This window comes from Ruditapes philippinarum, unplaced genomic scaffold (genome assembly GCF_026571515.1).
Source record: "Ruditapes philippinarum isolate M1 unplaced genomic scaffold, ASM2657151v2 ctg5415_1_1_1_1, whole genome shotgun sequence".
Taxonomy (NCBI): Eukaryota; Metazoa; Mollusca; class Bivalvia; order Venerida; family Veneridae; genus Ruditapes; species Ruditapes philippinarum.
Genome location: NW_026853415.1, coordinates 8,539 through 23,663, shown reverse-complemented (window position 1 = coordinate 23,663; position 15,125 = coordinate 8,539). Strand labels below are relative to the sequence as shown.

The window sequence follows — 15,125 nt, the reverse complement described above, 5'->3', positions numbered from 1 at the left end:
TGTGCTGATAATGAAAAGTCTATTTTATATGTATTTTATCATGAAATAATTTACTAGTAGATAAAGCACCATGTTAACTGTGCTGATAATGAAAAGTCTATTTTATATGTCTTTTATCATGAAATAATTTACTAGTAGATAAAGCACTATGTTAACTGTGCTGATAATGAAAAGTCTATTTTATATGTATTTTATCATGAAATAATTTACTAGTAGATAAAGCACCATGTTAACTGTGCTGATAATGAAAAGTCTATTTTATATGTATTTTATCATGAAATAATTTACTAGTAGATAAAGTACCATGTTAACTGTGCTGATAATGAAAAGTCTATTTTATATGTATTTTATCATGAAATAATTTACTAGTAGATAAAGCACCATGTTAACTGTGCTGATAATGAAAAGTCTATTTTATATGTATTTTATCATGAAATAATTTACTAGTAGATAAAGTACCATGTTAACTGTGCTGATAATGAAAAGTCTATTTTATATGTCTTTTATCATGAAATAATTTACATGTAGATAAAGCACCATGTTAACTGCATGTATTCCTTTATATGTTAAAAATTCAGATCATTTTTTTTTTTGAAAATGAAAAACTAAATGTATCATCTCTTTTAACATGCAATAATTTAGTTTAAATACTACATGTATACTTTATCACTTTTTTGTTGAAAAGTCAAACCAATCATCACCACATTTAACATGAAATAACTGATCCTTATCTTTTACATACTGTTTAGCATCATTTCCCTTCCCTCCACTAAGTCCTTGTGATGTCCCTAATGTAAACCTATCATCATTAAACTCCTCACCATCTCCTGTTATATAACAGCCACTTACATATACATCTACGATATGAGGAATACCAGGAAGACTATCAGCAAACTTCTGCCATGTTGTCAAACTCATTATAACTTGATAAAGATTAATGTTCTTTAAACTCTTCATCTCTAACGGTGACTGTATTATGTTGTCAGTTAACCTACAATACTGTAACTCAAGCTTACTGAGATTGTGTAACAATGGTAATACTGTGACTAGTCTCTTTGTTATGTTGGTATGATATAATTGAGATTCATTGTTATATTCTCCTTCCAATTCAAGTTCTTTTAATTTGTTAGATTTTGTAATAATATCAAATATTTTCTCATAATTTCTAATATTCAATTCACTAAATCTAAATATTTCAAGGTTTGTAGTATCAACATCTATCACACTAACAGTATCATACAAATGAAGGTACTGAAGTTGTTGATGTTTTGATAAATTTACATCATGCTGCTTCTTACACTCACATTTAACATTAAAAAGATATATTTGTTCAAGATGACTGGTTCCCTCAAGAAAATTACAAAATGTAGTAGTATCATCATGACTCATTGTTATATCACTCATACTTATTGCTACAAGATTGATCATACTAGGTAGGTAACTAACAACTGTTTTACACACTGGGTAATACTTGTCAGTGTAAGAGACATCATCAAGAGACAGAGATTTTAATGTTGAAGTATTTACTTTAATTGTCTCAGAAACACAATTGTTCATCTCATCAATCATCTGTTCATTACTCTGTGTACTATCACTTTGTGTACTTGATAACCTTTGTGATATATGGTCATATGTTATTGCAATTTTTTCAAGATGATGAAACATTGGTAAATATTTTGTAAATTTAACATTTTTTGTGTTGATGTCATCTACATTAATAGACAGAACAGAGTCAGGAACAATTTGATGCTGATCAATACCTGAACAAACAATATCACAATACTGACCCCATCTATCAATGACCAAATCTCCTATATAAAATACAGGATTACTTCCTATACTACATGCTGCATTGAATTCTTCCATTGACTCAAACATAAGCTTTTGAATATCAGTAATACAACGATGATCCCTACTAATTCTATTATAAATGTCACTACTTATTGTTCTCCTGTATTCCTGAACACGAGAGTCTTTTGACACAGTATCATATATGTATTTTGAAACATGTGTTGCTAATCTAGGTTCTAGACCAGATAGCATAATGATAACATTTGACTGCTCTAATATGTCATTTACTGTTGAACATTTCTGAAAAACCTCATTAATAAACTTCTTGGCTAATTCAACATTTCCTGTACTATCTGATGAACACATTTTTGCATTGAAATTGATACCAATATTCACTGCAGCCAGAAATTCTTGCATTGATTTGTGAATAAAAGAGAACAATGAGCTTGGTGGTTCTGATACAGATAAACTTGGACATTCATCTTCTGTAATTATTCCAAGTTTCAAGCAATTTTCTCTTACTTCATCTGATATTTCTAGTTCATCAAACATACAAATGTCAAATGTCAAGGATTTATCCTTCGGACAATTAAATAGTGTCTCATAAGCCAACTTTGACACATGATAAATGAGATGGCTGTTTAATTTTAATATGTTTTTATCAGCTAAGGTTTTAGGAAGATCTACTTTCTGAGCACCCTCCATGAGTCGGGTACTTGTTCCTGCAGTTTTCATGTCATTCCAGGTAAAGAAAAGTTCTAACATGCCGGTGTAAATGGCACATTTTGAAGTTTTATCGAGTTTACCATCAAACCATAGACAAATCAGTTGCTGCAGCATAATTGGTAGCTGTTTTAAACTTTCCAGGGACTTTTCTGTTAGCTTTCGTTTACAAACCCTGGCATCTTTACTAGCATGCCTGCTGAAATTTAATTGAGAAACTGTTCTATCTACCATTTCCCTTTCACATCTCAAATCAAACCCTTTCAGATTCAGTATTTGTTCAATTTCTGTCTCACTTATTCCTAAGGTGTGAACTTTCCATGGCCGTGATGTAGTTACGATTGTGTAGTCTTTATTAACATCCTGTTTTGGGAGACCCATTGTCTGGAACTGATTGTAGGACTTTCTTTCAGAAGACCATTCATCTAAGCCATCAAGCAATATTATAATCTTTGCAGAGTCCTTTTTGAGAACTGGGCTTGAAATGTCAATATCATACTGATTTTTAATCATATCCTGGACACTGTCTATGTCTTGATTATGTCTTAGGGAGATATAAAACATGATATCAAATTTCTTCATTTCCTTGACTCCTTCAAACTTATCATTTACATTTTGTGCATCACTGTGTGCAATACACCAACAGTTGACCAAATATTTACAGAAACTACTCTTACCAGACCCTGCATCTCCAAGAACATATATATGTTTCAAAGGCACGTCATTCTTTATGAAGATATCTGACATTGACTTGACCTCAATCTCCTTTGTCTCCCCTTTCTCTCCTTTTATTTCTCTTGTTATAGTGGGCCTAACATAAATCTCACTGAAGTTACATTTCTGACCTCGTGGTAGTAAAGGCATTGCTGGTACTTTTAGCAAATTCTTACAGTATGATGCTATCAGCTCTTTCTGCCATTCTAAAATTATAATATAGTATAACATTTACATGACAAGCCACCACTAATGAGTGATTTAGATAATTAATGAACACATAATGAATCATTATTTTCAATGTATACTGTATTCCTAGAAAAGATTTCGCGCATTTTAAGTTAGCGCTTTTCGCGGTAGGCATGATTACGCGAATCTTTATAGCCGCGAATATGTCACCTTTAACAAATCCGCAAACATTTCTAGCTTTTACCAAATAAAAACATAAACGTTCCAAATATTTATTATAATCTACTTACACAATAACATATAAACACAGGTGCTATATAAATATGTAAAAAATTATGTAAAGTTCATCTCCTTACTAAACCACCACATGTTTGAGCTTGTAATCCATATTTACATTTCAATATACATGTACTGTCCTAGGATGATAACTTGAGCCTTTGTTTACATAACAAAGACCAATAACAATGCGAAAAATAGGTTAGGCAGATCAATGCCACAATCTATAAAAATGAAAATAAAACTACATGTTATCATATGTCTTGTTAGCGCAGTAGGTAGAGCAACCGTGTCAGTAATGAGTTTATCCGTACAGACATAAGTTCGACTACTGGTACATTTTTTTTTTTACCTCAGAACAGTCAATTGTTTGACCGGTTTTATGCATACATGAATATGAGATCGAATATTTTATTTCACTGTGATCAAAAATACAAAAAGAAAAAAGAATTAGAAATAAAAAATAAATATATACTATAAAATATATATCATAAGAAGAAAACAAAAAGGAAAACGAAAATAAATGAATAATTATAATGATAAAAAAACAGAGCAAGAAGAAAAACCTGTGGTTATAAAATGGCACTACTTGGGGTTCGAACCTATGAGAACAAAACTCTAAAAGTTACAAATAATTTCGATCTACCGACAGAACCATAACGGTAATACGCAAACGATACTGTAAGAATAATGCTATATAGTATTTGTAAGTGTTTACTTTTACGATATCGGATAATAATCCAGATAACCCCGTTTTTGGACTTTCCCATGTACCGTTAAGACCAAATTATCATCCTAGGACAGTACCCATAAGGCACATAACAAAACAAAAAACAACATGGAACAAGAGCTGTCCGTAAGACAGCGCGCTCGACTTTTTTATTGCTTGCCAATAAAAAAAGTTTTTGCAGTAAAAGGCAATACAAGAACCAAGATTCTAAGTCGATAAAAGGCCTTAATTTTTAAAACAAATCCTTGACAGAGTTACCTTCTCTTGCGTACAGATGGGGGTAATGATGTGAAATAGCATTAAAAGTTTCAAAGCAATATCTCAAAGGGTTAAGGCAATAAGTGGATTTTACCCATATTCAATGTATTTTCTAAGTCAAAAAGGGGCATAATTCTGTCAAAAACCTTGACAGAGTTATGTCCTCTTGTCTGTTGATGAAGGTCGTGATGGTAAACAAGTATGGTCAGTTTCAAAAGCAATACCTCCAATGGTTTTGAAATAAAGTGAGGTGGTACAAAAAACTTAACCAAGCTCAATACACTTTCTAAGTCAAAAAAGGGCCATAATTCTGTCAAAAACCTTGACAGAGTTATGTACTCTTGTCTGTAGATGGAGTTATGATGGTGAACAAGTATGGTAAGTTTCAAAGCCATACTTGTAATACTTCTGAAATAAAGTGGGGTGGTACGAAAAACTTAACCAAGGTGTGACGCCAACGCCGACGCCGACGCCGGGGCGAGTAGGATAGCTCCCCTTTTCATAGAAAAGTCGAGCTAAAAATGTCAATTATTAGTAATTATCACGCTAATTCACATTATTTATTAATTACACGATGCATATCCATATCGGTACCCTCTTTGCGAAATTTGCTCAAATTCTGCTAAAAACAAACCAGCGATGGATAACAATCCAGTAAAATTTCATTTTAATTAGGAAAGGAGGTATGACAAGTAGAAAAGATGTATACCACTGAACACTAGAATGTTTAATTTATGTGCTGAATTGTCAAGTGCCAGTTTTTCATGTACCGCAACTTCACAATAAGCTACAATGCAGATTTCGCAAAGAGAGTACCGATATGGATATGCACCGTGGTATACAAAGCATTTACAGTTTAAGTACATTAAATGACTTGGATCTTATTTGCTTGGAGAAGGTGTAATCCTTTGTTTAAAGTACAATAGCTACATTGATAAACAGCTGTTATGTTGTTATAATGAAAGCGATGTACAGTCCAATACTGTTAAAGTAGCACAACATAACGGTTATATAAATCCAGACGTCTGGACCGAGGGAAAAAACAAAAATCAAAACCGGGAAATTTGCTGCTACTTTTGATTAATACACTTGTTCTAGTTTATAGATTTTAAGGTCAATCATGAATTCCTGAATTATTTATGTGACATTCATAAATGGAAAATCAAATACATGTAAATTAGGCCGTAGCGACTTAATATTCGCGGTTATTACAAATCTGCGAAAATGCCGACGTTGTGAAAAACGCGAAATATTGTATCCGCAAACATTACTAGGAATACAGTAATAAGTAAGTATTATGAAATTATGAATTAACTAGAAGGGTTTTTGTCACAAAAACATGATTTAGCTTATCTATATTCCAAAAAAAACATGCCTGATTTAGCCATTTCATATCCTATATAAAATACATTCATGATTAAGCCTTTTTATATTTTTTTTTAAATACCTGATTTAGCCTATTAATTTTCCATACCTACCCGTTTTATCCTTTTCATATTCTATATAACGTATAATTACATGATTAACTTAAGCCTTTTCATATTCTATACAACATACAGTTAAACAGTTTTTAACTTTCGGGAAGTCAGTAAACTTTGTTCGCTCGAACTCGGATCGCTCAAATACCGCCCTTCGCTCGAACTCATCACCCAGCCCCGGCAAAATTCCTATATAACATATATTGTTCTACCTCGGATCGCTCGAACACCCATAGCTCGAACACTCGAACCTGATCTCTGGTCTGTTCGGCAGAAATATAGTGTAAATCACACCTTTTTGGTCGAACACAAACAGACAACAGAAATTGCGGGTCGACATGTTCTAAATAATTAACAGTCGGTGACACATGTTTTAAACACCTCGTGATCTTGACAAAGGCAATTAAGGTTAATTGATACGAAAAAAAAGGTGTTGTAATCGATTTGTTTCTTATGATACAATTTTTTATTTGCCGTCTTTAGTAACGATAAAAGGAAAATAACTCCTGAAATGCGCAGAAGTCAATAAATAAATGACGTTTACCCGGACGGCTTTAATTACAACCGTGGTTCATGTAATGTGAATTGTTACAGTGTAATCTATTTATAGAATGATACTTGTTCGTGTGTTTATTTTTGTAAATGACTACAAATAGAGCTGCTGTAATTTTATTTTAAATATTTTATTAATTCAATGCTTAAAGTAAAATTCACCCCATAATAAACATATACCGGTAAATATATTTTGAACAATGTTCACAGTTTGGATAATGATCGCCCGATCGAACTCAACCAATTACAATATGCATGAATATATATTAACACAGTGTACCGTTAATACTGTTTTCAATTTTCCCTTCAAGTTTGAGCGAACGAAGTTCGACTGTACTAGATTTAGCATTTCACATTCTTTTTAACAAACCTGACAGCGCCTTTTCACATTCTGTATAACATTCCAGATTTACCTTTTTCATATTCTATATACCTAAATTAGCTTTTCCATATTCTATGTACCTGATTTAGCCTTTATTATATTCTATATGACATATCTGATTTAGCATTTTCTTTTTCCATATAACATACCTGATTTTGCCTTTTCATATTATATACTACTCAAAAATTTGCAAAGGATCACTTTTTCTACAGTGTGTTAGTTTTGTGTATTTGTAATAAATGTGAAAATTTATCAAAAAGAATTAAATATAATTAGTAAGGAATTGATTTTTATGAAATTAATGACAATGCAAGTATTACTTGACATGTGCCTGTTGTGGAAAAAGTGTGCTGGACAAAAATCAACATTTTGGAGATCACAGTGGAATAAAAAAATCTTGCAAATGAAAAATGTTATGAGTAGAATGTTTAACACAGAGTATGGTGTATGTGGGCAATAATTACGGCCTGGTATTGCCGCTGCAAGGTGATCCTTAGAAAATTTTGAGTTGTATATATAACATACCTGATTTAGCCTTTTCATTTTCTATATAACAAACCTGATTTAGCCTATCCATATTCTATATTACATACCTTTTTACGTCTTTTTCCTATTGACATTGTATATAACATTCCTGATTTCACCTTTCCATATTCTATATAACATACCTGATTTCGCCTTTTTTATATTATATACAACATACCTGATTTCGCCTTTTTATATTATATACAACATACCTGATTTAGTCTTTTTTATATTATATACAACATACCTGATTTCATCTTTTCGTTTTCTAACTGTTTTTGTTGAGGAGAAACTTCCACCTTGAGTCTTTTTATCTCCTAAAACATAAAATATATGATTTTCTTCATTAGGTCCGTCTGAACACATTTCATAACTCAATTAAATTTATGTACAAAATAGATTTTAACCAGGCAAAAATTCTTGATACGCATATCACAACAGATAAGGAAGGTCGTCTTCACACCACAGTATATACAAAACCCACTGACGCTCATATGTATCTACACTATTCCAGCTACCATCCAGTGCATCAAAACAACAGCATTCCGTATAGCGAACCATCAAGAACAATTAAGAACTGGGTACAACTGGCATCATGAAACTAGAAGGGTTTTTGTCACAAAAACATATGTCTCCCAAAACTATGTATGGTCACTCATGTGAAGTTTCATTAAAATCCCACCAGTAGCTTGACCTGTGAAAGCCGGACAAGATTTTTTTTTATTTATAGCTCTAATGGCCATTTTGAGCAGCAAGATAGAATGTGCAGGTGATGTGCACAACTTACTAGGGATGGTACGGATCACTCCTATAAAGTTTGGTTATAATCCCACCAGAGGTTTGACCTGTGAAGACCAGAAAAGACTTTTCTATTTTTGGCTCAGTCTGCCAAAATGGCAGTGAAGCGGAACGTGCCAGTTATGCAAACAACTAGGGATGGTACTGATCACTCCTGTAAAGTTTCCTAACCATCGTTCCTGGAGAGTTACACCAGTACTAGACTACCACTAATTTCCTCCGTCCTGAACTACCAAAGCATCTCCCGCGGATCAAACTCAAACCAGAGAGGAAACTGGATTAGAAGTCATCAACTCTAACCCCTCGACCACGGAGGCGTAAGCTGTAATACATTCACCGGTATATCAACCAGAAACCAACAATAATGCATGTACTGATGTATCAACTGGAAACATACAGTAATACAATAATACATGTACCAGTATATCAACTCAAAACAAACAGTTATACATGTACCAGTATATTAACCAGAAACAAACAGTAATACATGCACCGGTATATCAACCGGAAACAAACAGTAAAACATGCAACGGTATATCAACAGAAAACAATCAGAAATACGTGTACCGGTATATCAAACGAAAACAAACAGTAATACATGTACATGCAACAGTATATCAACCGGAAACAAACAGTAATACATTTACGGTATATCAACCGGAAACACACAATAATACATGTACCAGTATATCACTCAGAAACAAACAGTAATACATGTACCAGTATATCAATCAGAAACAAACAGTAATACATGTACCAGTATATTAACCAGAAACAAACAGTTATACATGTACCAGTATATCAACCAGAAACAAACAGTTATACATGTACCAGTATATTAACCGGAAACAAACACTCATACATGTACCAGTATATCAACCAGAAACAAACAGTTATACATGTACCAGTATATTAACCGGAAACAAACACTCATATATGTACCAGTATATCACCCAGAAACAAACAGTCATACATGTACCAGTATATCAACCAGAAACAAACAGTTATACATGTACCGGTATATCAACCAGAAACAAACAGTAAAACATGTACCGGTATATCAACCAGAAACAAACAGTAATACATGTACCAGTATATCAACCAGAAACAAACAGTAATACATGTACCAGTATATCAACCAGAAACAAACAGTTATACATGTACCAGTATATCAACCAGAAACAAACAGTAATACATGTACCAGTATATCAACCAGAAACAAACAGTAATACATGTACCAGTATATCAACCAGAAACAAACAGTTATACATGTACCAGTATATCAACCAGAAACAAACAGTTATACATGTACCAGTATATCAACCAGAAACAAACAGTGGTACTCAACCAGAAACAAACAGTAATACATGTACCAGTATATTAACCAGAAACAAACAGTTATACATGTACCGGTATATCAACCAGAAACAAACAGTAATACATGTACCAGTATATCAACCAGAAACAAACAGTAATACATGTACCAGTATATCAACCAGAAACAAACAGTTATACATGTACCAGTATATCAACCAGAAACAAACAGTAATACATGTACCAGTATATCAACCAGAAACAAACAGTTATACATGTACCAGTATATCAACCAGAAACAAACAGTAATACATGTACCGGTATATCAACCAGAAACAAACAGTAATACATGTACCAGTATATCAACCAGAAACAAACAGTTATACATGTACCAGTATATCAACCAGAAACAAACAGTCATACATGTTCCGGTATATCAACCAGAAACAAACAGTAATACAAGTACCAGTATATCAGCTAGAACTATCGCTGAATGCGATTCATACCCCCACCAATGTCCTTGACAGAAGACCACTTGGAAAGGTGGTTAAGGGAATAATTTATGTGGCACAAATACATAAAAAGAAATTATCTCTGGTGAAAAAAAGACTAATTGTACAGGTAATAGTATAAATATATATTATCAAAACTGTTCGAAACAGTTACAAATAACCTTTCATTTTCCCAATGCATTAAACATTTTATTTATAAGTCAATTTTTGACCTTCAAGTGTGGCCTTGACCTTAATCTGGCACAAGGGTTAGATGGGTTTTGCACATCACCCATTTTGGGTGAACATTTGAGTAAAGTTTGAAGAAAATCCTTCCATCAGTATAGAATTTATAGAGTAGACACAATATATTGTCTAGTATTGGTTGTATGTAAATTTGAAGACTTAAAAAGGGGATAACTTTGTCAAAATGCAATACAGAGTAATGAAACTTGACCTGCATATCTTATTTGCCACATCTCATATATCTTTTAAGTTTCAAGCAAATGCCTGAGCTAGTTTCAGAATTATTCAAGTACATGTTAAAATTTAAGAACATTTTCTAAGTCAATTTTTTACCTTCAAGTGTGACCTTGACCTTTAGCCGGTACAAAGGTGACATGGATTCTGCACATAACCTTGTTGAGGTGAACATTTGAGTAAAGTTTGAAGGAAATTCTTCCATTGGTATAGGATTTATAGAGCGGACACAACATTTTGTCTAATATTTGATTGTATGTAAATTTGAAGACTTAAAAAGGGGCATAACTTTGTTTAAATGCAATACAGAGTTATGAAACTTGAACAGCATATCGTATTTGTGACCCTTCAAAAATATTTCAAGTATCAAGCAAATACCTTTTCTATATTTAGTATATTCAAATGAATGTTAAAATTTAAGAATTTTTTCTAAGTCAAGTTTTGACCTTCAAGTGTGACCTTGACCTTAAGCCAGCAAAAGAGTGACATAAGTTCTGCACATCCCCTGGTTGAGATGAACATTTGAGCCAAGATCTTTCAAGTAGTGTTGGACTTACAGAGCAGACATGACATAATGTGTAATATTAGATTGGTTTGATATTTGACCTTCAATTGTGACCTTGACGCTTGAGCTGACACATGGGCAACATGGGTTCTGCACATCCCCCTTGTTGAAGGAATATTTGAGCCAAGTTTTGAAGAAAATCTTTCAATTAGTGTAGGACTTACAGAGCAGACACAACATACTGTGTAATATTTGATTGTTTGATATTTGAACCTTCAATTATGACCTTGACCTTGAGCTGGCACATGGGCAACATGGGTTTCTGCACATCCCCTTGTTGAGGTGTACATTTGAGCCAAGTTTAAAAGAAAATCTTTCAAGTAGTTGTAGGACTTACAGAGGCGGACACAACATACTGTGTAATATTTAATCGTTTGATATTTGACCTTCAATTGTGACCTTGACCTTGAGCTGACACATGGGCAACATGGGTTCTGCACATCCCCTTGTTGAGGGGAATATTTGAGCCAAGTTTGAAGAAAATCTTTCAAAGTAGTGTAGGACTTACAGAGCGGACACGACATACTGTGTAATATTTAATTGTTTGAATAATTGAACCTTCAATTGTGACCTTGACTTGAGCTGACACATGGGCGACATGGGTTCTGCACATCCCCTGGTTGAGGTGAACATTTGAGCCAAGTTTGAAGAAAATCTTTCAAGTAGTGTAGGACTTACAGAGCGGACACGACATACTGTGTAATATTTGATAGTGTTTGATATTTGACCTTGAATTGTGACCTTGACCTTGAGCTGACACATGGGCAACATGGGTTCTGCACATCCCCTTGTTGAGATGAACATTTGAGCCAAGTTTAAGGAAAATCCTTCATTTGGTATAGGAGTTATAGAGCGGACACGAAAATGGAGACGGACGGACCGACCGACGGACGGACCGACCGACGCGACAAAGCGAATCCATTATAGCCCCCCCCACATTTTGTGGTGGGGGTATAACCAGAAACAAACAGTAATACATGTACCAGTATATGAACCAGAAACAAACAGTTATACATGTACCGGTATATCAACCAGAAACAAACAGTAATACATGTACCAGTATATGAACCAGAAACAAACAGTTATACATGTACCGTTATATCAACCAGAAACAAACAGTAATACATGTACCAGTATATCAACCAGAAACAAAGCAGTAAAACATGTACCAGTATATCAACCAGAAACAAACAGTAATACATGTACCAGTGTATCAACCAGAAACAAACAGTAATACATGTACCAGTATATCAACCAGAAACAAACAGTCATACATGTACCTGTAATGTCAACCAGAAACAAAACAGTTATACATGTACCGGTATATCAACCAGAAACAAACAGTAATTCATGTACCGGTACATCAACCAGAAACAAACATTAATATATGTCCCGGTTTATCAACCAGAAACAAACATTAACACATGTACAGGTATATCAACCAGAAACAAACAGTAATACATGTACGGGTATATCAACCAGAAACAAACAGTAATACATGTACCAGTATATCAACCAGAAACAAACAGTAATACATGTGCCGATATATCAACCAGAAACAAACAGTAATTCATGTACCGGTATATCAACCAGAAACAAACAGTAATACATGTACCGGTATATCAACCAGAAACAAACGGTAATACATGTACCGGGAAATCAACCAGAAACAAGCAGTAAAACATGTACCAATATATCAACCAGAAACAAACAGTCATACATTGTTCTGGTATATCAAAGAGAAACAAACAATTGAACACATTCTACCTCTTTCTGCTCTGTCTCATGAACAGTAAATCTTCTTTTTAACTCTGTACGTTCTTTCTCAGCTTCCAACATCTGTGCTTTTAGTTCAATTAATTTCCTTGTGAGCACCTCAAATTCCTCTTTGGTTGCTGCATTTTCTGTTCTCATTTCTTCTTTGATTTGTGTCAGAATTTCTTCAAAGTCTTCAGTGGTAATAATGAATTCCTTCTTCTTTAGCTTATAACAAGAAAACAATTTTCAAATGTAGCTGCTATGTGATTTATTATATTTATAACATATCATATATAAGGTCAAACTCTATTTTTTCAAAATCATCTCAATTTTTCTTTAATCTTTACTCTCTTACTTTATGTTATGACTTCTCAAATCAAGGCAGGATTTACGGACTATTTTTCTATTTTTATTTTTTTTCCTTCTTTAACCTAAAAATTAAAAACTAAGATATGCATTTATATATTTACATTTTGTAGGTATTTTTACTTGATTTCATTGATAAAAGTTAATTTAAGGCAGTTGTTATTTAAATTTGATTAAAATGAAACAAATTAAAGCATTTTATTCTATTATCATAAATTTACCTGAATTTAGAGCTGAGCTTATTTTTTAAATTATTACAACTTTAAGATTTCAAATATAATTCTTTATGTACACTTACATCTTGAAGTTTTCCTGACAGCTTGTTGTGCATGTTGTCGATGTAAAAGTTCTTTACCATCTTGTAGAACAGCTATCATGTCATCAATATAACAATTAGCCTTGCTCTCCTCTAACTCCATAGAGCTTGAGTGAAAAAATCTCATTTCGATACTGCCGTACCTAATATACAGAAAACAAATAGTACAACATTCACATAAAATACAGTGTTCAGCAATGAGACTAAACACAATTCCTAAGTTGAGAATTAAAACTGTAAATAAGGAGTCACTTTAAAGAACTTACCATAATAATCATTATTATGATTGTGTTTAAACTGCAGATTATATAAAAGCAAAATGGAATAGAAATGGTTTTTGATAAATTTTATAATTATTTTTACTGAAGTTATGGTATTTACGTGTTGCATTTACTTAAAAAGCACAAATAACCTACTTCTGTACATTTTACAGTGAGGCTTAAAATAGAAATAGTTTTTGTTTCCTTCCCACAAAAATAAGAGCTAGCGAAAAGATTGTATTGCTGAAATATATTTAAGAATACAACTTTATGCGTAACAATTTTGAATCATTATTCATTTGTTGCAAATTGGTTTCTCTGGCAAAATTAAACTGCATTAACTCATAGTTATATATAATTTCATCTTAGTGCGGTAATGGGTAAACTCTTATAAAAATTCAACTAGAACTATCACTAAATGTGATTAAATACCCCCACAAGACTGCTTTTGGAAATGAGGATGTTACTAGTAACAGAATACCTTGTAAAACAATTGAAATACAATTATGGTTGTGGGCAATTAAAGATAGTTGTGGTTCTTGTATATTGCATTTCCTTTCAATGTGGTTGGCCATTGATGAAGTCTTATTGAATTACTCTGCAATAAGTCCAGAAAGACAAGGAAATGGAAAAAGGGGCAATAACTCTATAAATACTGAAGATGGAGTTATGGTTATTGAACACTGCACTTCCTCTCATTGTATGAAGTTGTATTGAATTCCAACTACAAGTCTTCAAGTTATGCACAGGACAAAAAATAACAAAGGGCAATAACTGTAATTAGTCCAAACAGAGTTATGGTTCTTGTGTACTGCAATTCATCTCACTGCCCTTGACCATTGTATGAAGTTTCATTGAATTCCAACCATTAATCTTCAAGTTATGCACTGGACAATAAAAAGTAACAAAGGGCAGTATACTTGACCATTGTATGAAGTAGTATTGAATTCCAACTAGTAATTTTCAAGTTATGCTCTGGACAAGAAAAAAGCAATGGAAAAGCAACAAAGGGCAATAACTCTATAATTTCTCTGGACAGAGTTATAGTTCTTGTGCACTGCACTTCCTCTTATTGTGCTTGAATCATTGTATCAAGTTTTTTTTTTAATTCCAACCAGTACGTTTGAGGTTTTTTGCTCTGGACAAGGAAAAGTATCAA

General features: G+C 33.0%; 1 protein-coding gene across 1 annotated transcript; it reads right to left on the bottom strand.

Annotated features, from left to right (window-relative positions):
- Window positions 1-314: 314 nt before the first annotated feature.
- LOC132736819 (uncharacterized) lies at window positions 315-13,763 on the bottom strand. The gene is made up of 4 exons (XM_060724034.1): window positions 13,689-13,763; window positions 13,034-13,249; window positions 7,866-7,935; window positions 315-3,434 (listed from the first exon to the last, which is right to left on the bottom strand). Exons 1-4 carry the CDS (start codon window positions 13,746-13,748, stop codon window positions 667-669), a joined length of 3,114 nt encoding a protein of 1,037 aa, XP_060580017.1. The 5' UTR covers window positions 13,749-13,763; the 3' UTR covers window positions 315-666.
- Between the last annotated feature and the right edge of the window lie 1,362 nt (window positions 13,764-15,125).

What these genes read in the sequence shown, in the direction of transcription:
- LOC132736819 (XM_060724034.1), bottom strand. Translation starts at nt 13,748, where the DNA reads ATGGTAAAGAACTTTTACATCGACAACATGCACAACAAGCTGTCAGGA. An exon ending in ATGAGACAGAGCAGAAAGAG is followed by an intron (nt 7,936 to 13,033) that starts GTAGAATGTGTT and finishes TTTATGTTTTAG; the next exon opens with GAGATAAAAAGACTCAAGGT. An exon ending in AAACGAAAAGATGAAATCAG is followed by an intron (nt 3,435 to 7,865) that starts GTATGTTGTATA and finishes TTATAATTTTAG; the next exon opens with AATGGCAGAAAGAGCTGATA.